We start from the raw sequence: 25,820 nt of genomic DNA on the forward strand, positions 1-25,820 counted from the left end.
CAGCCTCCCGCACCCTGCCGCTCCCGCACGCCGAAACAGGGCTGCGAGCGAGCTCCCCGCACTGCCTCCAGGAGAGGCCGGAGCGGGGGAAGCGGGGCAGCTGAGGCGGCCTCCCGACCATTCCCGGGAGGGCTTTCACTTTTTCACTCAGCCCATCAGTGGGGTAGACAAAAAGCGTTAGTTTTCCCTAAACTAGGTCGCCTCGGCTACAACAGCCGCTTTCCAGCGGCAGTGCTGGGAGATGTGAGGTGGTGGAGGTGAAGCGGGGAGCAGCGGGAAAGGTCCTGTGAGGAGGGGTCCCGCGAGCTAGTGTGTGCTGTGTTCGTGCTTGAACACAGTGTTCAAGAGCTATGCTTGTAAGTTGAGCTGGAATTGGCAATTCAAGGCTTTAATGGTGACCCTGAACTGTGTGATGTGTATTTCGGAAACAGGTTAGTTTGGAAGTGAGCTAATAGCAAAATGAATTGCCCTACCGGAATCCCAGTGCGTGTTACCTGACTCCTTACCTCAGCAATGACCACCAGCTGTTTGTAGCAGTCATCGTGGGTAAGCGTGCAATCAACAGCAGTTTTCAACAGTATCCCACTGGGAAGCAAAAAATACTAAGAATACTACAGGGCTGTTGCCACTTCCATACAACTTTTCTGCTGGCTTTTTTCCCTAAGTATCTTCAGTATGTCCTGCGTCTGTGCGAGTTCACTGTAGGGTAAACGGCATTCAAACATAGTGAGGAGAAGATCCCGTAACATTTACTGGGAAATGGCCAAGGACTGGGTTTGTGCAAAGAATCAATGCTACTGTGTTACTGTGAAAGTTGGTCAAAGAACTCTCTAAGACTCTATTTGGGGTTTTAGAAAGCAGACATCCTTTATTGCAGCACTGGACATAGAGGGGTTGCTCCACCTCATGTGTGCATGATGGTTTAACTATGGAGGTTTTTTATTAAGGTAAAACATAAATATGCATTAGTTTTCTAAGAAACCATTAACATATTCATAATTTTCTTAGAGCTCATTATTCTATGTAAATGGTTTATACACATGTGCACACAGTCTCTTAGGTGGTTGTTTGGGGTCCTCTGGTGGTCTTCAATACTCTTCCTCACTGTGTCTGCTAGATGAACTCCAGTTTTGTGCATTCCCTGTTGTTCTCTGGCTGCTGTCCATGACTATGTTTCTCAAAACTTGCTCATTCAAACATTTTGGTCCACTCTTGTTGCTGTTTCAAGGGTATAGTGTCACATGACTTCCTTTTATCTTGTCTGGACAGGATGAGTTTACTTATTCTTTATCAGGGTGGCTAGACTTCTCGAAGGTAGGTATCAACTGCTCTTGAGGGCTTTTGGAGAATGAACCCAAGAGTCTTGTCTCATTCAGAATACTCATGGTAGAATACGGATGATATAATGAAGACTAATCAAGATTGTCATAACTTGCACTCTCTCTTGACATTTTGTAATGACAGTAGTCTCTGCTACGTTATCTTCACTACTGCTTACAGGTGTTGATTGTTTTCCCAAGTCCTTCCTTACCTCTCTGCTTAGAACGTATTGGATGACTAATAGTTCTCTGGGATAACTGCTTGTTAGTCTTTTGCTCTTAGATAAGCAGTGAATAGTGGACAGCCTCTGGGTGGTTGATTATTCATACTCAGGCATCAAACTGTGAACTTCTGAATAATTATTCATTAATGGAAAAGACTACTTGTCTCCTGTGGAACTAAATGCATAGTTAATATAAGTGGTTTGTATTTTTTGTAATGATTAAGAATACTTGAAATCAAGTTGATGGGGGTTTGCAGTATTTGAATATTTTCATACACCTTCAATGCTTTAATTCAGTAAACAAATAAGTCTATAGAAAATGTGTTCAATATGTGTAAGAAATTAAAAAGTATATAAATATTAACTAAATGCACACATTTAAGAACTATTCTATTTCTTGTCTTTTGAGTGAACAGTGAGGTTTTGATTTCTGGTTGTATAGCACCTGCTGCAGTGGAGTCATAGTCCTGGTCCCTTGCTAGATCTTTTAAGCACTCTGATGACACTAATAAGAACCTTCTCTTTTTTTTTTTTTTTCCTATGGGGAGAAAAAGAAAAAAGTTTATTTGCCAATTTCTTCAGTTTCAGTGAGTTCTGCCCATAAGATGTGGCTGAAGCAAGACCTAAAAATGTAGCCTGAATTACTTGTATGCAACCCTGACCCTCACATAGAAAAAAATCCCAAGCACCAGCCTCCAGAGCTGATAATTATAATATTATGGCAGCTGGTGTTTTTGTTTTTCTGTTAGAAGTGTAAGAGCAGGATGGATTCTGCTATGTGCATTACTACAGTTGATTCACGCTACATTAAAACTCCTGGAAAGACAATGGACCAATACATAAATTAGCACAAAGATTAATGAATTTTTACTATCTATGTTGTTTGTGTCACGGTATGTTTAAATTGTGGCTTTGTGAAAGCAGAGCCCTTAAGGTTGTGTGTCAGGCCATAATTTGCAAGGTCATAATTTGTTTATATACTAATGCCTGGATAGGTCAATTATAGGAATATCAAAGGTACTAATGACTATAATGTTATGCTCACATAGAAATGACCTATCAGCTGTGGACTCTACTATCTGATGGACAGAAAATTTATTTTCTAAAAGGCCTTTTCAGTTTAATTATTAAAATCATCATCAAAGTTTGAAATAATTGTGAAGGAGGAGATGTATAATACAACTTTGTCTCATGATATTCTTCTCTACAGATCTATCATCTTGTTTTGGCAGTCACTGACGCATACTTTCTCCTAAACTTCTTTAGAGGTTGATGGGAAGATGTCCTGTACTGAAATTTTAAATGTTTTACTAGGAAAAAAGCACAAAAAGCATCTATGCTTGAGATTATAATTCAAAGACAAAAGGAAAAATGAATTATCATGTAAAGGGCATAAGTCATTGGTGTTATGCCCTAGGGGAAAAAAGAAAGTTAATTATTAGAGACATTGTAAATACAGGCACAACAGGAAAAAGTGAATAAATAAAAGAGAAAGTGAGTACGCATTTCTCAGGAATAAAACAATACAGAAAAACAGAAAAGAACAAAAACCACTGATGAAGAGTAACGGATGGGTCCACATTCTAAAGTTCCGTGGTCCTAATTCTCTAAAATGGGTTAGCAGAAATCAGAATTATCTTCAGTGTCAGAAACTGAAGAGCACACCGTTATCTTTTTTGAAGCTACAAACTACAAAAGCTCTGACTGAAGTAGACAAGAAACAAATTCAAAGTGAATTTGCTGTATTATCTATCTGGATACGCTAAGTTTAGTGACACTTGCGGATTTTCGATAAACTAACCTGTTTCAATTTTGCTACGTTTTCTATTACAATGTATTCTTACAAGAATACATTGTAAGTATTCTTGCAGCTAATACTAACAATTTACACTAATTTCTACTCCAGCTTGTACAAGAATATGAGTAACTTGAGAGGACTATAAAATAGAATTGATTTTTAAGTATTCCAGTTCTGTTTAGCAGAGCACCAAGTGTCATGACCGTCTGTCACTGTTTAAATGTGCAAAGCAGCAGTCATATGTAAGCCTTCAACGTAGTGTTAGAATTGAGGCTGATGCTTTTCACTTCGTGTTTTTAAGCCTTGCTAGTGGAAGGTCAATGTGAGTAAATGCTTTCTAGAGATTAATTCAGAATCTGTCACCTTAAGGAAAAAAAAAAAATTATAGTGAGCCACTGTTGAAAGTCATCATAATAATGTTTATTCTTACCTTTTGAAGGGAAGCAAATGGTAATTAAAAATCCTGCCACTTTTTTTTTCTGGTATTTCTTCTTATTGAAACTTTTCTTCTTATCTGCAAGGAAAAAATTCATGTAGGGAAACCAAAGTCCACAAAATTGTGCCTGTTGATGCCTGGCTATTCAAATGAAGATGAAAATTCCTTAGTTCACTCTTGGTAGAAATGAACTTAAATATTTTTCTGGTAGTCTTTTTCACCCCTTCAGTCTTAATTTTTCCACTTGGATATGATGTTTGCTGTATCGAGATTATAAGGTCTAACTGGAAAGAAAACAGGGACTATTCTAGAAGTGCAATGTGTTCTTTCTATGTGTGGTGTTTTCTTACATCTTTTCAATAAATGTTTGTATGCAAACCCTAGAGATCGTCATGTTTGAGTATTTTTGAAGCACCTTGATAACAGCAGGGATTTAAAAAGCCTTTGAAATGAACTGTGTAGTGCAGCACAGTAGATCATAGTTAAGTATTAAAAATCAGTTACAGTGTTCAAAACACTTTAAAAGTTTAAACTCTTAGTTTCACTGTACAGCCTACCAGCCACATAATTGAAAGTATCCAGCAGTTATGGTTAGGGTGGTTAGAAACAGTTATCAGAATCAGCTGCCCAAACAGCCATTCCCTCGTGAAGGAATTGTCTGCTGGGACTCTAGGAGTTTGCCCACATCTCATCAGTATTCCTTCTTTCTGATTCTTGGTGACTTCTCTTTTGATGAGATGGTAGCTTCAAGAAGGTTTATGAAGCAGCAGAGTAGTTTCAGCAGTTAAGTGCATTCCTGTAGCACAAAATTCTGGCTGTGCTCACTCTAAAACATGAAAAAAAAAATGGAGTTTCCCCCTTCATCTCAAGGGCTCCTCCTGCAGGTGTGTGGGATTGCAGGGGTTTGTTGGGTATTTGTACAACTCGGTGATGCTGTCTTACCCTTAGCTGCTCAGGATCACCCATTCTGTCCTTAGCTCAGAGAACTACCATCTGATCTTTTCTGTCACTTTGTTCCATTACTATAATCTGGATTTTTTCAGAGGTTTTTGGTTGGTTTGTTTTATTTTAACAGGGTCTTCATTATTCCCTTCAGTTGGCATTTTCTAGAACTGTCCTGTTTGGATCTTCCAAACTAGCATAGAGATGGGGCTTCCATCTTGTTGAGTCAACCCTACTTGCAAGCATACAACAAAAAGGCACTCATCTCTCTTCAGCCACGTTGACAGTAGAGGAAAAATAAATCAATTTTTAATAAGGCATTCTGTAAGAAATTTCTATGTGGCATATGGTCTTGTGTGATTGGAATAAGTATAATGATGAAAGCTACAATTAGATATTAGGTACATGTGTGTACATGTAAAGCATGTATGTGGTTAATGTACTGTTGACCTGATCATAAAAAAATTAACCTTCTATGCCTAATTATTTGAATCTTGCCACTTGACACACTGATCATATATAGTATGGACCTATGTTACTGGTCATTCATAAGTTCCTACTACTCAGTGGGTCAAACGGGGGTACAGTGGAAAACTTGAGCTTGAGGTTTGTTTCTATATACAGTTGAGCTCTTCCATCTTGATCAAGTCTCCCTTTGAGAAAGCTGCTCAATGCCTTGACCTCAATTCTGCATTTGTACTTGGGCCTTAAATATTAATGAATATGTTCCCTAAGCTGTTTTCAGTAAACTGCTCAAATACTGTTGCAGTCATTGTGTAAACTTCAAAATAAATAGCATCCTCTTATTTCAATGCAGTTAATACCATTTTTTTTTCTCCATTGTTGTCACAAAATGGATAATACAGTTAATGGTTGGTTTTGTCATCTATTAAATCTCAGAAGTGGTTATACTGCCTATTTATTTAGACCCCTTTAAAATCTCTTATGATGAAAAGTACATGTAGACATAAAATACAATGGTATTCTTACCTTCATTTTGTAATGTAATCTCCTTTTAAAGACACACTCAAAATTTCATGTTGGCACATTTCATTAAATGCATTATGGATAACTTTGGCTCCCAAGAGTATGTTTGTGTCCTTGAATTTGCATTTAAATTGAGAACAGAAGTTGATGTTTCACATTTTTGCTTAATATTTGTAGGAATAGCTGCATGTGAAAAGGAGTGTCATTGCCAGTCACTGTGCGATTCAAGACATGCATTCTAATAGAGACGGGTGATTTTTGCAAGCACCACTAGCTGCTGCCCTGCTGGCATTAGTCCTAACTATTAGAGGGGGACACTCAGACACAGAAAGGTACATCTAGAAAGTGCTAATAAACTTGCTTAGGTTTATATCGTGAACAAGCCGCACTACTAATTATCTAGGAAGCCATTAACATTCCTGCTTTAATTAGATTTAGAATTATAGAATTAGATTCTGTAATTAGGTTAGATTACAGAATTCTGAAGGATTTTTATTACACTGTTGCAGTGGAAGATAGAGGATTTGGAGTTAGCACAATATTTAGCTGTAAAACTGCTTTATTCAACCAGTGGGCTGCCATGTGAAAGGTATGAATGCTTATTTCTCAGTTTTGGAAATGGTGTGGATTTTTGTTATGTCTTGCCTTCCCCCCCCGAATAACTTGGTTTACTTCAGTGGAATCAACACGTAATTTCATCAACATGAGAATCAAAATGAGCAATATAAGAGGGAGCCTACAGAAAACCTAACAAGTGGTGTGCAGATGAAAGCCAGTGGCTAGTTGAATATTTATCATTGCTGAGTCAGTATTCCATGCAAACTAAGCAGAAACTGCTCAGTGGTTTCTATTGCATTATGTATCATACATATTCAGCAGATTTTCCCCTGCATGTTTGCAAAAATATTGGAAAAACAATGCTTTGGAATACAAGTATTTGAATATTGATGTCCTGTTAAGAAGCAGATGACTCTGGTCTTAGATGACCAAGTACACTGGCCTTGGTGCATTTTACCTTTCATCGCTTAGATTTTCAAGGTTTATGCTTAATACAGTAATGCTGCAGTTCAGGAATTACTTATTTTGTTAACTATTGCTCATGGTAAAACTCTAAACAAAAGAACAACTGATGATGGAGGTACATTCCAGAAATATGGGAAGAACTTGGAGGGAGCAGATTCAGACCAGTATGTCTTGTTTCTTTCAAAGTAGGGAAGAAAAGTAAATAAATTAGTCAACAGCTCTGTAGTTTGCTGTGTGATTACTGACCATTTTTCATTACCTTCAAGCGTGATTTCTCTTCCATATGCAGATATTTAAAATGTTCATTTCAATAATCCACTAACAACATTTTTTTTCAGGTGTGCAAGACTTATTTTAATGTGATTGTTCATTCTCTGTCAGAGATCCTCACAATTGATTCAACTGGAAGACTTGTGTGTTTTCTCCTTGCTGCTCTACTCAAGATAGTCTGTGTAACTGCTGCAGGAGCTGCGTCATCACAGACCAAGGTAAGAACTCTCACTATTTTTAACTTCAGTATTTCTGTAATTTCTCTTTGAGTTATGCTGCAAGCATTTTGTTAGATAAGATTATATGTAAGAGACTATCTTTTAGGTATCATTCTAATAGAAACTCTCAAGTTTCTTAGGCAACTGCAGATGTGGTTACATTGATGTTTTAGTTTAAATTAGTATTGCATTTTTGAAGGGCATTGCTCACAGGCCTCACTGTGGTTTGGTTCATGTTGCAGGGTGGTTGAGAAGTGCAGCCTTGATTCTCTCAGATGAAATTAAACTGGAAGATGGGCTCTAGTCAATCTAACACAGCCCAACCACTAATGGGTGTGCAGGCCACAGGAATGGGGTAGGGCTAAGCTGCAGTAACTAACTGAAATAGTGTTTGCTGGCCGTTGTTTTGCTTTGTAGTCTCTACCCTTCTATCAGACCAGGTAGGCCTGGCCTTTTTTCCTTCAATGTTTTTTATTTCCCCTAAATGAAGAGTAAATATTTAATCTCTTAAACACTTGTAAAATCAGTGAATCATTTAGACGGTGGACCATTTTTAGTTAGAGCTTTCCTCTTCAGCAAACATCAGCTGGGATCATGTGAGCATTCTGGTGTTTTTCTTTGCTTAGCACATTTTCTCATGGGTTTAGTTTTGCAGAATGACTAACATATTAAGTCTGTAATGTAAGGCTGCTCCCTCACTGTAGATGGTAGATGACCTTAAGTTGCTCTAGCTACTGAACACTTTCTGCTAAACTTACCTGGAGACAGGTAAGTGCAGGTAAGGTGTCTAAGTTGGATCTATTTCATCATGAAGATGGCAATCTAAGCTTTAAATTCTAAGTTCAATTCATTAGTTTTGCTTTTCATACTTTTATAAAAAGTTATCTAACTTTTTCCTAGGGAAAAGTAAAAGGCAGAGTCAGTCCCCCCTCTACTCCCTTGCCACTTTAGAATGCCATTCAAATTGTTCACATTGTTTGTAGAAACACTAATAATTTAAGGGAGCACATGAGGTCTTTTTTGCTAAGCAGATTCTTTTAGGCACTTTTTTAATCATGTGCAGCTACAACCACATGTTGAAAGTACTGGCTGTATACCCAGAAGTGTGTTTTCATCACACTGTCATTTCTTTTTGTGGCAGCATGAGGGCTGCCAGACTGATGTTATGGTAGCCATGTGGGAGAAAAGGAGAATTATTGCAAAAGGTCCTGTAATGTGCTGGTCAATAATCATGACAACAGGACCCTTCATTACAGAATAAAATCCCCAACAAATAGCACTTCTGGAGCTAAGGATTGGCTGTTGGGAGAAAAAGTCTGTGTAGCCATACCATGGGATCGAGGGTAGTGTTGGCTGTATAAAAATGCATCTAGTTCTTCTGGGTGTAGTATATTGGATTTTATTTTTTTTTTTAATAGGGAAAAAAGTAGATAACTACCATGGATAATAAGAAACTAACAAGAGCTTCTGATGTTGAGAAGAGGGAAGAAAAAATACTCCACTTCAAATTCTTAAGTCTTTTAACTTTATTATATAACCAAAATACTAACAACTGTAGTTTTGGGTCTCCATTTCACTTCTTCCATGATGATCTATATAACAATTACATAATTGTTATGTAATAACTATTCCATCTCCTGGTAATACTAGAGTAGGAATCAGAATAAGGCATGAAACCCACAACCTGCACTTTTCAGCTAATGCTTCTGTGTACATATATGCGGCATGAATCTTGGCTTAACATCTGCCACATCAATATTTTAGGCCTCAAATTCCCACAAGGTACAATTCTCATATACATAACTTGTATAATACAGATATAGTAAATTTGGAGATGACTGAGATACTCTGTACACAGACTTCAGTGCATACAATTCAAAAGGGGAAGGACAGCAATGCTGAAGTAATGTGCATTTCTTGAACCACTTGGAAAAAATACCAGTTGAAGTTAATTTTAATAAAATACAAAAATATCTATCAGCAGAAGATCAACACATCTGCACTGGAAAACAGGGGCATCTAGAGAAAGGAATCTTCATTTAGGCAGGTTCCACTGTAACTGTATCCATTCACTACCATACAAATGCAGCTCGCTCTCGTAACATTCTGACACCAAACCGCTGCCATTCTCGCTGATATATCCACAGCTCCTGAGTTGTATCAAGACAAGCTAAAACAGCACCTCCCTTCCATGCAATTAAGCGGGGATCCATATCCTAAATTCAAAACACAGATTGTACACAATCACTGGTCTAATTTTGCATAGTTCTCCAAAGTTGTACGTTAATTTTTCCAACAGAATTCACCTCTTAGGATCTTGAGGAGGAGGATGAGAAAAGAAGTTTTTAAAAATTACTCAGGAAAAAACAGATAAAAATATGGAACGATTTAAGATGTTTCAAGAAGTCACTTTTTAATATGCCTTCTAGGCATGTCACGAACATCCCGCATTCAGCAAGGTAGGCTCTGAAATAAACTCCGATTTTGATTTTACAGATTTGCCTGATTAATGCTAAGTGAAAATGGCTCTTTTAATGCCATCCTTTATTAATAATAATAATAATAAATCATAATGCAATTTCTTGCTGAGCTTTCTTAACTTCAGAGACCAGACTGCTTCTTTGAAAATATGGCTGTTAGTTAATTGAAACTACTGGTCAATACTAGTACCACTCTTGCTGCACCTCTAACATCCTGCCTATAATGGAGAGTGCTGTGTGCTAAAAGCTCTCCTAAATCTCTTCAGATGTTCAACTAATCTGTGGTTTCGAAAGAATCACAGAATCATAGAACAGTTAGGGTTGGAAAGGACCTTAACATCATCTAGCTCCAACCCCCCTGCCACGGCATGGACTCCTCACTCTAATCCATGTCACCCAGGGCTCTGCCCAACCTGGCCTTGAATACCGCCAGGGCTGAGAGAGTATGTTTTTTTTAATCTTTCAAATATTTCAACCAATCGTAATTTATTAACCATTTACTTTTCAGTAGACAGCATACCTTGGGTCTTGTGATGACTTCAACATTTTCAACCACTCTTCTGAAAGAAGGTGGCATTTTGTTTAGAATTCGGTGTTGAAGAAACTCTTGAGCTTTATGAAACATGAGGCCTCCTCCCACTACTAAGATAGAGCTGTACATCTTCTTTTTTGTATCATCAGATGCTGGTATGAAAGGATATATAGAAATATAACTGGGTTTTAAAGTTAAAATGGCCTGTATTTGTATTATAAAGAATTCAGTGCAAATCAAACTAGATAGAAAACGTTTGCTTTTGAAATTATTTTTCTGTTCCCTGGAGATTCAAAATATTTAGCTCAAGAAATCTCAACAAAGATGCAAATATAAGGAATAGTGTAGCTACTCTAGAAACTATAAAAACTTAGGGACATATATCTTAATTCAGTGAAACCTAGGAGTTACCCTGAATCCACACTGACACTGGTATTTTACAGAATTGTAAAAGTGGAATTCTTACCACAGCAGTCAATACTATGAAGAATGGCTTTGTCAAGGCCTAAGGCTTTGCCTTCAAACTGAGAAATAGCTGTTTTCCTGGACATGTGTGCTGTTAAAGGTTCCTCTGAATCATTTCCAGACATCATACAATCATTCTGGGAAGATCCTAGTTCTACTTCTTGTGGGTACATCCTCTCTGAAATGTCTGAGGCTTGGCCTCTCAAGTCTCCTTCAAATGCACCAGGCTTTGACATAGATTTTCTATCAGCTGTAGCTTTTGAAGACTTAAAAAAAGAGAAAACAAGGTAAACTATGAAAGATGTAAAAATACATTCAGCAGGTTAGAGAACAATACAAAGACTTAACTAAATGCTGTCATATTTCCCTTTATAACAGAAATGTTAAGCACTGCATAATTACCTCATATAATTTACATTTTAATCTGCACTGTCAAAGTAGCGTTTTATTTTGAACTCCATCAGATTATCAGTGCCATATGAAGCCCTCAGACTCTGAAAATACACAGTTCTAATTAAAAAGTTGTCTAGACATCCATAATTCCTTAAGTAAGTTTATTCTTTCATGCTCTGATCCAGGTAACAAACTTTGGTTTCCAAGGTGAGCTAATAAGCTCTTATTTTATTCCCCAATTAAATAATACTTAATGAAAACTAAAATGAGCATTCACATACCTGCTCCTGTTTACTTTGTGTGGCTACCAGATAATGTTCATCATGAGGATCCTCAGGGTCACCTTGCGACCTGTGTTGCAAAGTTGTCATTTTTTGTCCAACAATTCCAAAGGTTGCTGGATAAAACAGAGCCATTGGAGCCTGAAGAATGAGAGATTTCGCATGTGTTTACTCCACAGTTTTACTTTTTTTTGGCACTTACTATTAAAAAAAAAAAACACCACAAAACCACCCAAAAAAATCAAAAAACCCCACCTTGTTCTATTTTCCCCAGAGTTAAATAAGTATATCTTTTTCCATAGAGGTTTGTAAAATGCTTAGGTGTCCTCAGCTTTGTGTAATTAAAACCAAAACAAACCCACAAACTAACAAATACACTTGTACATAATGCCAGATTCTGGTATTGTACAGTAAATAAGTACTCAAATGCAGTTCGTTACCAAATTAGAATATTCAATGGCGAGCTGAAAAACTTGTAAAATTAGAATTCTTTGCACTTGAAAGATAAATATCATATTTAGTTGAAGCTACAACCATTCTTACTAAAGCTAGTAAGGAAGTCTTGTGCACCCACTGTGCTGCATTAGGTGCCTTCATGCATATAATAATTAATTTTAAAACTATCAACAAGTGTATGCTAAGAACACTGCATAAATCATGTAAACTTAGTAGCACTGGGCTCAAATGCTGAATATAATTCTTGTCATTAAAAAACACCAAATAGATCACCTGTAATTTTTCATCCCCTAAACGGAACTGGTACAGTAAAGCTGGAGAATCTGGATGCCGAATTTGGAACTCATGATCTTGCAATCCAGAAATATCCTAAGGTCAAAAACAATGTAGACAAAAAATGTATTTTTGTGTCTTTTAGATACACATGATCCACTTAAACTGTAGGAACAACTAAGAGTAACAAAACTATTCAGACTATGAATGTAATCTGCCTGTTCTTGAATTGTTTAAGTATTTTCCCTTTAGCATGATCTGCCAAAACAACCTTCTACATGCCTAAGCCTCTAAAATGAGAAGAGAAAAAAGAAGAGGCCTGCTGGCCAAGTAACTGAAGTTGAATAACAGTGAATATGCAGCTACTATCAGCTTCTTTCTGTAAGAAGGACAAAGAAGCAACCTTCCTAAGAGTTGGGATTCCTTTTAACTAGAAGAAAAGTAAAAGAACTTTCAAATATTTCAAGTTTAAAGCTTTTCAGACTCTTGTCAGTATTCTACTCAGTAAAATATTACTATTTATTCTGTTTCTAAGCAATTACAGGGTCACCAAAACCAGCATTCTGTAAAAGAAAAAAAAAATTACTTGGAGAATACATTACTTTCCCCTTCTCACCTGGTCTAGATGACAAAATGTCTCCTTTAGGTGCTGAAGCAGCAGGCAATCTAACTTATTAGTTAACTGGCAGTCTCTATATGGGAATCCTGCTCGTTGCATAAGCCAATAAAAACACCTTGAGACATCAGATCCTCCATATGCAAGGCACAGCCTAAAACACAGGGAGGAACAAGAGTATTTTATTTATTTGCCAAAATACTGGCCTTCTACAGTAGGATGCATAGAAATACCAGAAACATTTCAGACATGCTGTGATCATGACTTATATAAAGTTTGCAGAGCACAGTATCAATTCTGCCCATTCTCTTCTTTTGAAGATGTCAGAATTCTTTAAGGTTCATATTGTAACATGATGATCTTCTTAGACGACTAACAGTAAAGAAACTCTGTTATTTATAGAAAAAAATCTCATTTTTAAAGTCAAATTTTTGGTAAGCAGTAAAGTACATACTTATATTTATTCTGCATATTAAAAGATACCTGGTGTTGCGATGGGAAACACCATCTTCTACACAGCAAACACTTGTCTTCTGATCTCCCACATCTACAATGCATGCGCTGCTTAAACCACTTCCAAAGGTGGCACAGACAGATTCCTGGTGTACAACAATTCCTAGCAGTGTAAGAAAAAGGTATATCTAATTTATGCAAAGTGCCAGAGCCATGTTGCTGATATTTAAAGGACACCTGAATCTCTTTTAAAATCTACATAATAGCCTGATTCTGCACAGAGAGAATCTGTATATTTAGTGAAGACAGGGGTGGGCTTAGAGATTTTTTTGTTGGGTATGTCCTTAAAAGGATTGAGAAAAGCTATGAGAAGGGTTGATGCCTGTATTCCAATGTTCTTATTTTTTGTAAGATTAAAGATACTGCTGTCAGACTTTACTTGTTTTTTTTTGTTTTCCTAGTTTTAATCAAGTATTATTTGATTAAAATGATTACAATTTGATTATCAAATTACATTATCAAATGATAATAATTTGATTAGTATCACCTGTAGCATTTTATATATGACCTTTAAGTAATTATAAAATAAGGTCTAATTTCATCATTGCTTTCCTTTAAACCCCCCATTAGACCTGTAAAAGAATACCATTAAAAGAGACACCAGTTATGGGAAAAGCAAAATTTGGAAGGTGTTAGTCTCAGCCAAACTGGGAGTGATGTGCAAAAATGTGCCTTAATGGGAAAAAAAACCTAATCTTTACAGTATGAATCATCAAGTGTTTGCTTATGTATGGTTTTACCTGAGAAGCCCATCTTCATTAGGATCATATTTACCAGTTCTTTCACGTGTTGTTTATTATAGATGTCTGGAATCAGTAAAATGCACCTGTAGTACTAAAGATAAGTAAATTAAAGCCAGCTCTCAAATTAAGTTGCTCTTTACATTCTTGAATACCTGATTCTAAGGAAGAAAGCGTAATACACAAGTTATTCAAAGAAGTGAAATTATGGAAAGGGAGAAGATTTTTATTACTTTAAAAAATGAGTTCAAAGGAAGTACCAAGTTAAGCGTTTATAGGCCACTAAAATGTTTAGAAGCACATCAGATATGAGAAAACATCTACTTGGCAAGGACAATAAATTATGCAAGTATTAGGCAACCATTCCTTGGTTGCATTCTTTACATTCAACACAAAGGAAAAAAAGAACCAAACCAAACAGACTAAGACTGAAACCTCCTTGCTAGAAGTTCTATTAACAATTCTTATCTTAAAGACATGGACAAAATTCCAAATTAAGTCTTGGGAACCATGCTCATCAGCAGAAATAATTTATTTCTTAAGAAAACCATCAGTAAGAGGTACCAATTACAGCAGGTTGCTTCTCTGTTACAATGAAATTTGCAGAACTGGATACATGAATGTGTTCACAGCTCACCTTTAGGTCTTTTAATGGTATTTCCAGACATTTTTGTATTGCATGTGACCATATAACTTCAAGGTCTGCTAATACTGCAGTGAGGGAGCCACCAGGTCCTGGATGGAGATTCAACTGCCCTCTTCTAATAGGCCAATGTATATTGTATGAATCTAGTGGATTAACATACAGTGCCTGAAAATAAGAGATGATATTCCACACATTGCTGTTCCCCACAAATTAGTATTAAATACTACACAAATATTTCAGCAGCAGATACAAGACATACAGTAGCAAGATGAAACATCAATACAGTAGGTTTCTTTTTAACAGGGCCTGATTATGAGGCTGTAAATAAAAAAGACATTAAATACATGGTTTAAATCATTTAAATGTTCATATCCATGGATATTTACTGAGCATAATGGTATATTTTTCTATCATCTGAAATTAGTAATTAAAATAATTTAAAGACTCTTTTAAACTCATGAATACCCAATTACTCAGCAGTGATTTCATGTACTGATCCTTTAATCAGTTTCTTGTGTTTTTTCTGAATTGTACCAAGTGGGCAAAGTTCAAGCCTGGTCCCTGCAGAAACACTGATTTATAGCAGTAAAGGATACAGGACACATCTTAGGCAAATGGGGGAAACTGTCTCATCTTGCTGAATGTTAATAAATACTACACTGTTAGACCATAGTAAGCTCCTCCTGTATTGCCTGACTGAATTTCTGTGTCTTTCAACACATGCTAACAGAGCAAACTACTACTGATTACACAAGTGCATTAAAATATAATATGGAACCTCATTTCAGCAGGAAAATGAATCTTACCTCTTCTCCTACCAAAAATTCAGGATGATTTGATGTGTTTGTCCACTTGGCCCCAGAACTGTGATCTAAAATAGCTGGCCGCATCTGTCTATTGTATGACCTGGCCTGAAATGTCATCAAAGCAAATGCTGTTGACAAGTACTTTACCAACCACTTTTTATGCATGAAAGAACAAAGAAACATCCCTCCCGAGCCCAGCCCTCGAAGAACCATTTTAAATCTTAATTTTCTCAGATCTTCAGAGTTCAGATCTTCAAACAACAGCACTATCCGTATTTGCTGTATAAAGGGTATCAATGCTTGTCCACTAAGACACAGCATCACACCAAATGGCTTTACAAATGAACAATTTAACAAAACGTTAAGAATGAGTTACCTGATCAGGTGACACTGGTATGCGCCTCGCGCCGTTTGACATCTTTTTGGACCATATTGCTTGGTCCACCATTTTAAGGCCATTTTGTCTCTGCTCAGTACTTTCGGGTTTCTAAACAAAACCCACAAATATGCAGTGTAAGTACTTGCTTTCCAACTACATGTCAGTACACTGGTAATACTGAAGCTCTTATTAAACAACTAAATCATTACTGTAGTCAATAGACATTAGAAAATACAGAGGTTATGCAATGTAGAAAAACCCCATGTTTATTTTAAAGAAACTCTTTCAAACTAGAGTTCCCAACAGCTATTTTTCTAAGTCACTTTGAATCTTTTAACTGATTTTAATGGCTGCTGAACTTTATCTCCAGAGTATCGCACTCAGGACACTATCTATTTAAGTACAGAAATATTAAGTAAGAGGAAAAAATGTTTAAATAGATCCCAATTATTTTAAGGTGAGGTTTAATATTAAAGACATTAATTTGACTATTTATTTTTACAATTTCAAATTATGAGTAAGATCACCACATATATTTTCTGAGCAGGTTGGACTAAGATGACTTGCTGTGTTATCCTAGTTACAAATCTACTTGTCACCAGCACATTCAAAAAGAGATGTCAAATTCTAGTTCTACAGTTAGCATTCTGTGAACAGAAATACTGTGTGTGATATGAGACCATGGGGCAAAGAAATCAATGTGTACTCAACCTATCAATTTATTAGATTTAGTTCATTGTGAACAAATCAAATAAAATGCTTAGACTGGTGCAAGTCTATGGAAGGTGTCCCTACCCATGGCAGGGGTTTGAAATTAGATTATCTTTAAGGTCCTTTCCAACGTAAACCATTCTAGGATTCAATGACTTCAGTAAAGTGGCATCTACTGCATATTAAAAGAGGAAAAAAAACTATCTTGAGACAAACTCCTCTTTTCTGGAAATGCATAACGCACAAGGGGAAGACACACATGGCCCAACAGAAGATACAACGGAAACAGAGCATTAAAATACACGTTTTCGCAAGCTCGGTGTACGCTGTCACCGGCGTGCTGCCGCTTACATTGAGCCCGTCCCTAAGGAGCCAGCTGTCCCGGTAGGTCGCCTGCCCCTGCTGCTTGTGGCGCCGCGCGATAACATGGGGAATGCCCACGGGCAGCGTGTCCGTGGCCCTCCCGAGCCGCAGGGTGGTGGAGCCGGGGTGTATCACCACGATGAAGTTGCTCTGTATTTGCTGGAATCACAACAACGCGAGCGGGAGTGAGCCAGTCCCTGCACCGCCCAGCGCCCAGACCTTTAAAAGGCCGAGCCCAGGCCCAGCTGGGCCCGCCCCAGTGCACCCATCCGGCCTGCCGGAAGGGAACACCACCCCGAGGAGCCGCCGCTCTGCAGCCGGGCCTCACCTCCTGCAGGGACTCGGGCACTGCGGCGGGGACGATGGGCCGCTTGACGCCGCGTTGCTCGCGCTCCCGGTCCCGCTCCTTGTCCTTCCCGTTCTCCGCCTCGCCCTTCTCCGCCTGGGTCATACTCGCCGCCGGGCGGAAGCCGTTTCTCCGAGCGTCGAGCGGCGCTGCCAAGCCTGCGCGCGGCGGAAGCGGGTGGGCGTGAGCGTGGCACCGCCCCTCAGGCAGGTACCGGTGGGTGGCTCGGGGGGATCCTTCCCGGTGGTAGCCCTGCGCCGTCTCGGTCCGCCAGCTACCTAAAACTACGGTGTCTGTAAAATCACCTTAGTGCAGCGACAGACGTGATACATGTATTAAGAACTAACGGTGACTACTTGCGCACAAGCCATCTGTGTGTGAGAAGTTCCTCGATGAACTATGAAGATGTGGCATCTGGGTGGCATTGGGGCAGACGCGTCTGTTGGACTGAAGGCCATTAAAAGATAGTGACTTTGTGTTGGCTACCTGTAAAAGCAGCAGCAGGCAGTGGTGGGGTGATTTCACCAAAGCCAGCTAATTAGATGTGTATGCTAACCAAGAGGCATTGCTGGATGTTACTAAAGAGATTATTAGAGAAGTGTAACTAGAAAAATTGCAGTGGCACCTTTGTAGAAGATAATTTGGATTCTTGGTAGCCAGTCTTTTTTTTCTAAGAGTTGCAGCTCTCTCTGGCTACACAGAAAACTCACCCCGAGCCCCAAGACCAGCAGTAAAAACTCCCATCCTGAAATGGAGCAAATTACTTAAAAGGTAATTACTGTTTAAAAGAAACTCTTCTGTGTTAGCACTTGATATTTGAGTTTACTGGTACTTAAGTTTTTCTTCATGTAATAAAACCAAAGCGTTATTTGAGAAAAGTCTTGTGCAGCAAATAGGCTTTTATGGTAGGGTGTTTATATTGGAGAAGGAAGCTGCTTCAAGAGGTGCTTATGAACCAGGTATGCTGTAAAACCCATTATGGCCCTTAAGGAAGTGAGTTTGTGGAACGCATGGATTGTAAAAGTAATTTGTGAGTTGCATATTAAAAGTGGTCTTCGGCTATGATTAATACCATAAAAATACAGAACGTTAGTACTGACAAAAAAATACGAGTACATACAAAACCTATTGGGAAGCATTTCTATGACTCTTGAGGGACCTTCTGTAGCAATTATGTGTTCTTCCTCATTTGAAAAGGGTTTTTTGTACTTCAGACAGATTTTTCTAGGAATGATGTGACAAACCAAATTATTTATTACTTTGCAGCTACAGTAAAATACTCGGAAACTATACAAAGACTTCAGACAGTAAACATTTAATGAAACTGTGGTTCAGTTACACTGGATCCTTGAAGGAGTTCCCAGTGCAACTTCATTAATCTGTATCACAGAACAGTTTCCAGTTAGACATGCACATTCACAGCATTCAAGCTCATTTGGTCCACTGCTAAACTCTTCTTCCGTTTCATCTTGCAAATGTGCATGCTTTTGCTTGCCTCTTCAGCAGGTGTTTACCTAAAAGACAAAGTAATTACAGGACCTTTAAAGGCCTTTATTTGTGAGATAAAAGTATGTAATATTTTTTTTTTAATAAAATCATTCTTAATTTAGCTAAATGAGACATGCTAAAGGCTTCCAAACTTCTATTCCTCAGCAGATTACACAGTGCTGGTATTACCTAAAAACTCCTCTGGCAGCCTTTGCTGGCCTTATGTCTTGTCAGAAAGAAAAAACCCCAAACATCGAAAAAGGAAAAAAAATATCGTGGAAAGAAGCTTATCCTTCTTCTAGGGAACTGAAGTCCTGGTGCATGTGGTTTTTGGAATATGAACTTTTCCCTACAGAATTTACAGGTATTAACCACCTGCATGCGTTTGCTTCTTTTTTCCTTGTAACTTTCGTTATGGTAACAATGGGGAGTGGTTCATGAAACAGAAGGATTGTTTACAGAAGTCTTAAAGTAAATCAAACAATACTATACATACATCCGGTCTTAGATGAAATGCGCACCAGCCAAACTAATAAACCACAATTAAAGTTCAGGCACTTATAAGAAATACGAAGACCAGGGCTTTTTACTTCTTGGTGTTTTTTTTTTCTTGCCCCCCTCCTCCTTTTAAGCAACTCTGATTTATATGCTTTACTAGAATTGAAGATTTGCATAGCTATATCACAGTAACAGAAGAAAAGATTTCTACTAATAGTCCTTTAACAACTTCATTAATTTCTTCCTTTCCTATTGAGAAGCATCTAGTTTAAGCAAAAAAAACCTCATGTGTCATATAAGTATTAGAAATGCAAACAAAGTTTCAGTCACTATTGTTGACAGGACTTGTCATTTTGTTGGCTGCAAATTTAGTTATAAATATTTTTTACCAGTGTTCAAAAATTTTTGCTGTACTTTGTATATCTATTTCTATGCAATTAAAAGTAGAAGCTCAATGTTATGAGCCAAAACCTTTTACTCTCCCTTCTCTCTCCCTGCCCTCCTTTACTGCAAGTACCTAAACACTTTGATTCTCTTCCCAGTTTGGTAACTTTTGCAAAAGAAGGACAAATGGAGGACTCCATTCTACCTTAATTTTCAATTACCACTGTTACGAAAAAAAAAAAACGAAAAAAAAACCCAGAAAACAAAGTTCAAAGCAGGATACAGCAGATTTGGAGTTACCTTCCTCATCCACCTCCAGCCATTGGTGGTGGACTGGGGCCTCCAGCCCAGTGATTTATCCGACCCATCCTACGGCGAGGAAGTGCTGGAGGCCTGAAAAGAACACAAGAAGAACATCTATTTAATCACCATTGAACTGTTACATTAGAAATAGAAGAACACTGTCTCTAAATGATGGTAATTAGAAAATCTGAACTCTGGAAGAGTTGTTTAGTTTCATGTGAAAAGCTGTAAATTTAAATCCCACCCCTCACAAAAATTCTCATATACAAACTATTCTAATTGCTTCTGTCTCTGAAGAGAAAGATGTGGCTACCTGAGGCTTTTATAGAGTCTTACAAAAAAAAAGGTAGACAAGCCATTAAGAAACACCATACCTGTAGTGTTTATACAGATTATATTCCTATAAGTGTTTTGCTTTATCTGTAGGTAATCCAGTACATGATTGTTTTAATGTAAATCAAATGCTGAATATAAGCAAGTGTAACAAAAAAGAATTCAACACAGATGCGTACTGTCTATTAGACAGGTCTGAAAAACAGTTTCAGTGTGAGTTAGACTGTAACATTATTACAGCTACCCAAAGCTACCCATTGTTATCAGTGAGTTTCAGACAAAATACTGCAGATAAATAACATTTTAGTCTTACATGATCCAATTCAATGACAACTGTAATCTGAATACGCATCACTTTGCTAAGATAAATCAGAAAAAAGCAGAACTAGTGTGAACATGAAAGAATACCCTCTGCCGTCACTGTTTCCTGAATAGGATGATGATGTGTAGCCTCTTCTTCTCAAATCTGGATGAATAATGCTCTGGAAACTGAAAAATAGAAACAGGTGTTGGGTGAACTGATTACTGGATATAGTTTCTGAATTTTTTGGCTGTGATACAAGAAATGGCCTGAAAAACAGTAAGTAGTTTGCAGGAGTAAACAGCGTTTTCTTTTCAAGATCACCATTGTTTAACGTATCTTGGCAGTTTTTTCTCCTACATGTGAAAATAAAATCTGAAGTAATTCTAGATTATACTCAGGCTTAAACTAGAAAATCACAAATTTTTGTGATTACTGATGTGTCATTATTTTTACATAGCCAAAACCTACTGTCAGTGGTAGAAAATCTTAAAATAGTATCTTGATTATTTGACCACCTATTAGAAACTGTTTAACAAAACCATATGCTTTTGACTTTTTGCATTATTAAAATGGAAGAAATGTCAGACAACTCATCTGGAGTGCCAGTAAACTAGCATCACTTTTTGTTAAATATACTCTAGGGGGTAATAACTAAAGACACACAAGAATAAAGCATGTGTTTTGGGGACAGTCTGTATAGAACACTGAAGAGTAAATCTGACGTTTTTATTGCTGTGTTATGTACAGCACTAAGTAGCTTCTACACAGGACACATCTGAAACAAATCTCACCAAAAGGATTAATTGCTACTTACAACAGAACCACAAAATCTGCTATAGACCAGAAGAAATCTGTTATAGATGACAATCGCCAAGGAGCCCGGCTCCGGTTATCTAAAACTTGTCCTGCAACACATCAAAGCACATATGAGCCAGGGATGAGTGTATGACAGCGGACGGTGTTTTACACCGCAACCTCTCTGTCCATTCTGGAGTTGACACGGGGCTAAGGTGGAGAACGCGGCCTTCGTTGGCAGCGACGGGAGCTTTAGTTCCCTGTCGGGTGTCGTCCAAGCCTCCACCGCCCAATACTGTGTAGGTGTGAACCTACGCGTACGGTCTCTGCTTCCCTGTCTGCAGTTGGAGTCCTTCCCGTTTACGCTTCGGAGGTTTACGGAACACATTTAGGAGCCCTTAATGGCTGCTCGGGAGCACGTACAGGCTCGAACGCAGACTGCAGAAGGGCTGGTGTGGCAGCGGGAAAGATGCTGGGCTCTCCCCAGCAGCGGCGGTGCGCGTTGACAGCGCCCTGCGAGCGCAAACCCGGACTCCCCTCCACCCACCGCCCGTCGCCGCTCACCGTTTGAGATGTATACCATGGCGGCGGCCCCGTGCGCTGCCGCGTCACCTGTCCTCGGCCCTTCTGCGCCTGCGCGGGAGGGAGACGCATGCCCAGACTTGCCGTGGGCCAGACCCTCGCTTCCGCCGGGCGGGGCTGAGGGGAAAGGGGCGGGGCGGTGTAGGGATGGGCGGTGCTTGCTTTTATGGGTGCCGTGGTCCAGCGGCTACCCGCCGGTTCCCCCTTTCCCCGGCAGGGATCGTTGTGATGGGAGGAGCCTGTTCAGGTGCAGAGGCTCCTCCCTCAGAGAAGGCTATTCTGGTTCGCTTCTATGGTGTGTGTGTTGTAGAGTTTACATCGTTGTGTGGTGCTGCCTCGGAGCTGCCGTGCTGTTCCCGAAAACTGGATGAGTTTTCCAACAATAGGAGGAAACAGTAGGCGTAGTTAGTAGTGTGCCTGGGACTTTTCCATAAAAATTGGAACTGGGCCTCAGACAAAAGCCTGTGTTTTGTCTTGGGTCGCTGCTTCTTTTATTTGTTGAAGAGTCTTGTCTATCCCCATGGCTTTCTCTCATGGGCTACTGACAGTGGTAACTCAATGTAGTAATATTAGAAATATAACCAAATGCAGATAATTATTTAAAACTGCTCTCCAGAGGCAACTTTTACTCCTTTTATGTAGCAACTATGGCAGTGTATTCCCATTGTGTTGGCTGGAATGTTCTGCGCAGACTGTTTATATCTTTATAAACATACAGTCCTGCAAATAGTGGCTAGCATTTCTTCTCATGGAGAATCTATGCTTGTAAAGTTGGAGGTAACAATATGCTATACAGGCAAATTTAACGGAATGCCTTATCATTTTATTTTTTTTTATTATTATTTTAAGGCAGTAGAGAAGGAATGTGCAGTTCTACTGGGAAACAGAAGTAGTGAAAATGAGTAGAAAAGTATTTTAGAAGTATTTTAAGACTGCATTTGCAAGACCTATCTTTTCCCTACAATGACAAGGTAATCTTTTGCTATAACACAAAAGTGTTGTCGGAAGTTGAAATATAAGTAATATAAGGTCTCTGACAGCCTAGTTCTTCCCTAGTAAAGAAATTGTTGCAGCTGACAGGTGTTTATAAATGTCATATATTTCAGAAATAAGCACTTGGAAGAGAATGAAAGTAATTGTGAAAAAAAGTGTAACAACACACAGAAAATAAATATCATGATCATTTATCATCAATATAGGAGCTAGGTAATATACCACTTAATAAATGGGGAAATACAGAAGCCTTTAGGAAATAGTGGGTACTACACAGTGCATAATGCGCATAAATGCAGGCAGTAGGTTAAAATTATTCAGGGACAACACCTATCTTTTTTCTTACTTGTGTCTATGATGATTTTTTTGTTTTTTTTTTCTTTCAAGTAACAGTCAAGTGTAATCATACCAGTTTCAGTTTATGAATTGCAAAACACAGCCTACATAGGTGGGGAAGAAGGCCAGATTTAGTCAGTAAGTCCTTTGACCATTGTAGGTTCTCAATGAAACCAGGTAAATGGAGCAATAAACTGGAAGATATATTTGTGTACTTTTAATTTATGGAATGCATAGTAGATCTGATATTGTGTGTTAGGTGATACTGTTACATAAATGCTAAGCTTATACAGAAAATGAAAATACTACTTTAAAAAGGTATTGTCAAATTATAGAAAAATAACAGTACCCAGGGAAAGTATGTAACAAATGCACACCTTTAGTATGCTAACATGTAAAAACAATAGAATCTTGTTTTAAAATGATTTTTATCAATATGCTTTGTTTTCACTAGGCTTTGAGACAAAACAGCAAATCAACTTATGTTTAAAGAACTATTGCACAAGTAGATAGAGCATGTACCAAGGAGAAAAACAAAACAAGGGAGGATGGGAAGGGAAGATAATGGCAGCAAGTAGAGATAAAGGAGGTAGTGTAAATTTTGTGATGTATTGAGAACACACACAAACTGACCCCTGCTAGTATAAAAACAATCATCAGAGTCTAAACTTTTCACTGTACTTTGGACAGAAACATAATAGTGAATCTGAATATGAGCAGGTAGCTATTCCACCTGAAGTCATGCTCTGTATGCAGCTGATGTTGTCCTGCATGAATTAATGTAATAAGAGTTTGAAAAATTCATTCCCTTTTTAATGTATTATCTTTCAGAGGGAATGTGTTAATCACGTGGAAAGAACAATGTATTATTTGTTTTCCAAATGACAAAAAACCATAATCAAACCCGGTGCCCTAATATTATATAACAAAAAAATATATAAAAATTATATAACTAAATTAAAACTTTCTCTATGAAGTGTTTTTTGTCAATGAAATGAAAGAAAATATAAAAATACTTTTTATATGGAAAGTAATTGTGTGTATATATTCCTAACACAGTTTTAATTGTCTAAGAAAGCATGTTCAGGTACTTAGCAGTGGCAAAATAACCAACCAATGCGTAAAATGATACATGAAAACGTTAGTATTTTTAAAGTACTTGCATATGTATTATTTATTTAATTTGATATTCAAGTTTTAGATACGAAAATGTGAGATTGAAAAGGTGTGGTTAAAAAGCAGTGGTAGTGTTGCATTATTAAGCTTGTTATCAATCTGCCTGTCCTCGGGTCAGGGATGGAGTAGAGAGAGGAATAGGAAAGTGATCATTCATGTGCATTTGCAGTTTGTGGTACCACGGCCTACAGTCAGGACAGGAGGTGTGGATATGGGTTCTGGTGGGAACTAATTTCTGGTGGCATCCCACTCTGAGCACTTGCTCCTTTACCAAGGACAGGGCAGGTGTGTCTACCTGTTGCTACTTAGGGTCCTTCAGTGACTTGCACCTTTGCTTTCAGTCTGCCTGCCTGATGCTGGGAAGTTCAGAGGACCGCAGCTGCCGTGCATCTGTATTTAAGGAGAATCAGCAGAAGAGAGCGTTTTGAAAGCCAGCAACTGAAATACAGAGCAGCTGAGCTGCACATCTGAAGGTGGATACCATGAGGAAAAGAGCCAGGCAGTCATTGGTGCATAAGAGCAAAAAGTTAACATCAATGTGATTTGGAAACTGGTGAGATTTGATGATCTGATGGCAGGCAAAGTAAATACTGTAGGATGCTATGAAGAGAAGTGTAGGCTGTGTATTAAGTTAAGCAATTGAAAAATACCAATACTAAATGGGTTTTTCCTTTTTAATGCAATCTGAACTCTCAGTGGAATACCTTTTGTTGTTAGGTGGTTTGGCATTTTAAGCTCTATTCTAGATGTACATATTAATAGTTTGATTCCTTGTGAATTGTGTATCAATACCTAAGTACTGATGTCTGAGCAACATGTTACTGTGCTTTGGTGAGTTTTTCCATTTTTTCATTAAAAGTAGCAAAACCACAGGTCAGCTATTTTTGTAGCATTTGATATACTAAGGGACAAACTTTTAGTTGTGATTCAAGAGAATTTAAAAATTGGGGGTGTGGAGAAGTGGTGATACAGCATGCACAGGGCTTGTACTCTCTAAAATTTATGCTACATTTTTAATATGAATGTAAAGAGAAAATAATTTTAAATTAAACACTAAACCGGGGGAAATTTGACTCTGCCCTAAAGAGGATTTGCACATTTGAACAGCAGAAATAGAAAAGATGTCTTTTTTTTTCCTGGACTATTATGTTTGGGATTTGTTTGTTTTTTTCTTTTTCTTTTGCATAGTGATTATCATGTTGCAGCTTTATATAATTTAAATGGAAACATTCAAAAGGGTTTTTTTTTCTTAAATTATTCATAGAAGACCTTATTGTCATGTAGCATTTGTCTTACACACACCAGAATTAATAATGTATGTATGACAGTGAAAAGGTCTTCTAAACCCCAGTTTATAAATGTAGAACATTCATTGCAACATTAACAGAAAACTCAGGAGGTATTTCACTGG

The 25,820-nt window shown here is 38.0% G+C and overlaps 2 protein-coding genes and 2 long non-coding RNA genes across 6 annotated transcripts in view; 1 reads left to right on the plus strand and 3 right to left on the minus strand.

Moving 5' to 3' along the window:
* Window positions 1–25,820, minus strand: part of LOC133217175 (uncharacterized) — a 121,281-nt gene that overhangs the window by 89,760 nt on the left and 5,701 nt on the right. The window lies entirely within an intron of this gene.
* On the plus strand, window positions 532–8,748 carry LOC133217174 (uncharacterized). Of its 2 annotated transcripts, XR_009726815.1 has the most exons (6): window positions 532–546; window positions 1,229–1,314; window positions 2,132–2,296; window positions 3,226–3,274; window positions 7,111–7,217; window positions 8,636–8,748. It is a non-coding gene; the product is annotated as an uncharacterized LOC133217174 (long non-coding RNA). The 2 variants fall into 2 exon arrangements; XR_009726814.1 differs by lacking the exon at window positions 532–546 and having other exon boundaries at window positions 1,217–1,314; window positions 8,636–8,747.
* On the minus strand, window positions 9,157–17,357 carry ACTR8 (actin related protein 8). 2 transcript variants are annotated; one of them, XM_061362396.1, is made up of 13 exons: window positions 17,200–17,356; window positions 16,860–17,030; window positions 15,795–15,905; window positions 15,419–15,523; window positions 14,604–14,777; window positions 13,967–14,060; window positions 13,197–13,329; window positions 12,714–12,867; window positions 12,098–12,193; window positions 11,369–11,509; window positions 10,696–10,960; window positions 10,218–10,381; window positions 9,157–9,433 (listed from the first exon to the last, which is right to left on the minus strand). In XM_061362396.1, the coding sequence occupies exons 1-13, from the start codon at window positions 17,320–17,322 to the stop codon at window positions 9,290–9,292; spliced, it is 1,875 nt and encodes a 624-aa protein (XP_061218380.1). In that variant the 5' UTR covers window positions 17,323–17,356; the 3' UTR covers window positions 9,157–9,289. The 2 variants fall into 2 exon arrangements, with proteins under 2 accessions (XP_061218380.1, XP_061218381.1); XM_061362397.1 differs by lacking the exon at window positions 10,696–10,960 and having other exon boundaries at window positions 11,383–11,509; window positions 17,200–17,357.
* Window positions 19,884–22,038, minus strand: SELENOK (selenoprotein K). The gene is made up of 4 exons (XM_061362351.1): window positions 21,887–22,038; window positions 21,342–21,432; window positions 20,632–20,712; window positions 19,884–19,980 (listed from the first exon to the last, which is right to left on the minus strand). The coding sequence occupies exons 1-4, from the start codon at window positions 21,903–21,905 to the stop codon at window positions 19,884–19,886; spliced, it is 288 nt and encodes a 95-aa protein (XP_061218335.1). The 5' UTR covers window positions 21,906–22,038.

The sequence above is a fragment of the Neopsephotus bourkii genome, unplaced genomic scaffold (assembly GCF_033783945.1).
Source record: "Neopsephotus bourkii isolate Nb327-2 ecotype Australia unplaced genomic scaffold, CSIRO-AGI_Nbou_v1 NB_1120, whole genome shotgun sequence".
NCBI classification, from domain to species: Eukaryota; Metazoa; Chordata; class Aves; order Psittaciformes; family Psittacidae; genus Neopsephotus; species Neopsephotus bourkii.

Bases quoted from the DNA above. Each gene is read 5' to 3' on its own strand.
- ACTR8 (XM_061362396.1), bottom strand. From the start codon at position 17,322: ATGACCCAGGCGGAGAAGGGCGAGGCGGAGAACGGGAAGGACAAGGAG. The intron at 17,031-17,199 runs GTGAGGCCCGGC...TTGTGATTCCAG, and splicing joins TGCCCGAGTCCCTGCAGGAG to CAAATACAGAGCAACTTCAT. The intron at 10,382-10,695 runs GTAAGAATTCCA...CTTTCATACCAG, and splicing joins TCATAGTATTGACTGCTGTG to CATCTGATGATACAAAAAAG.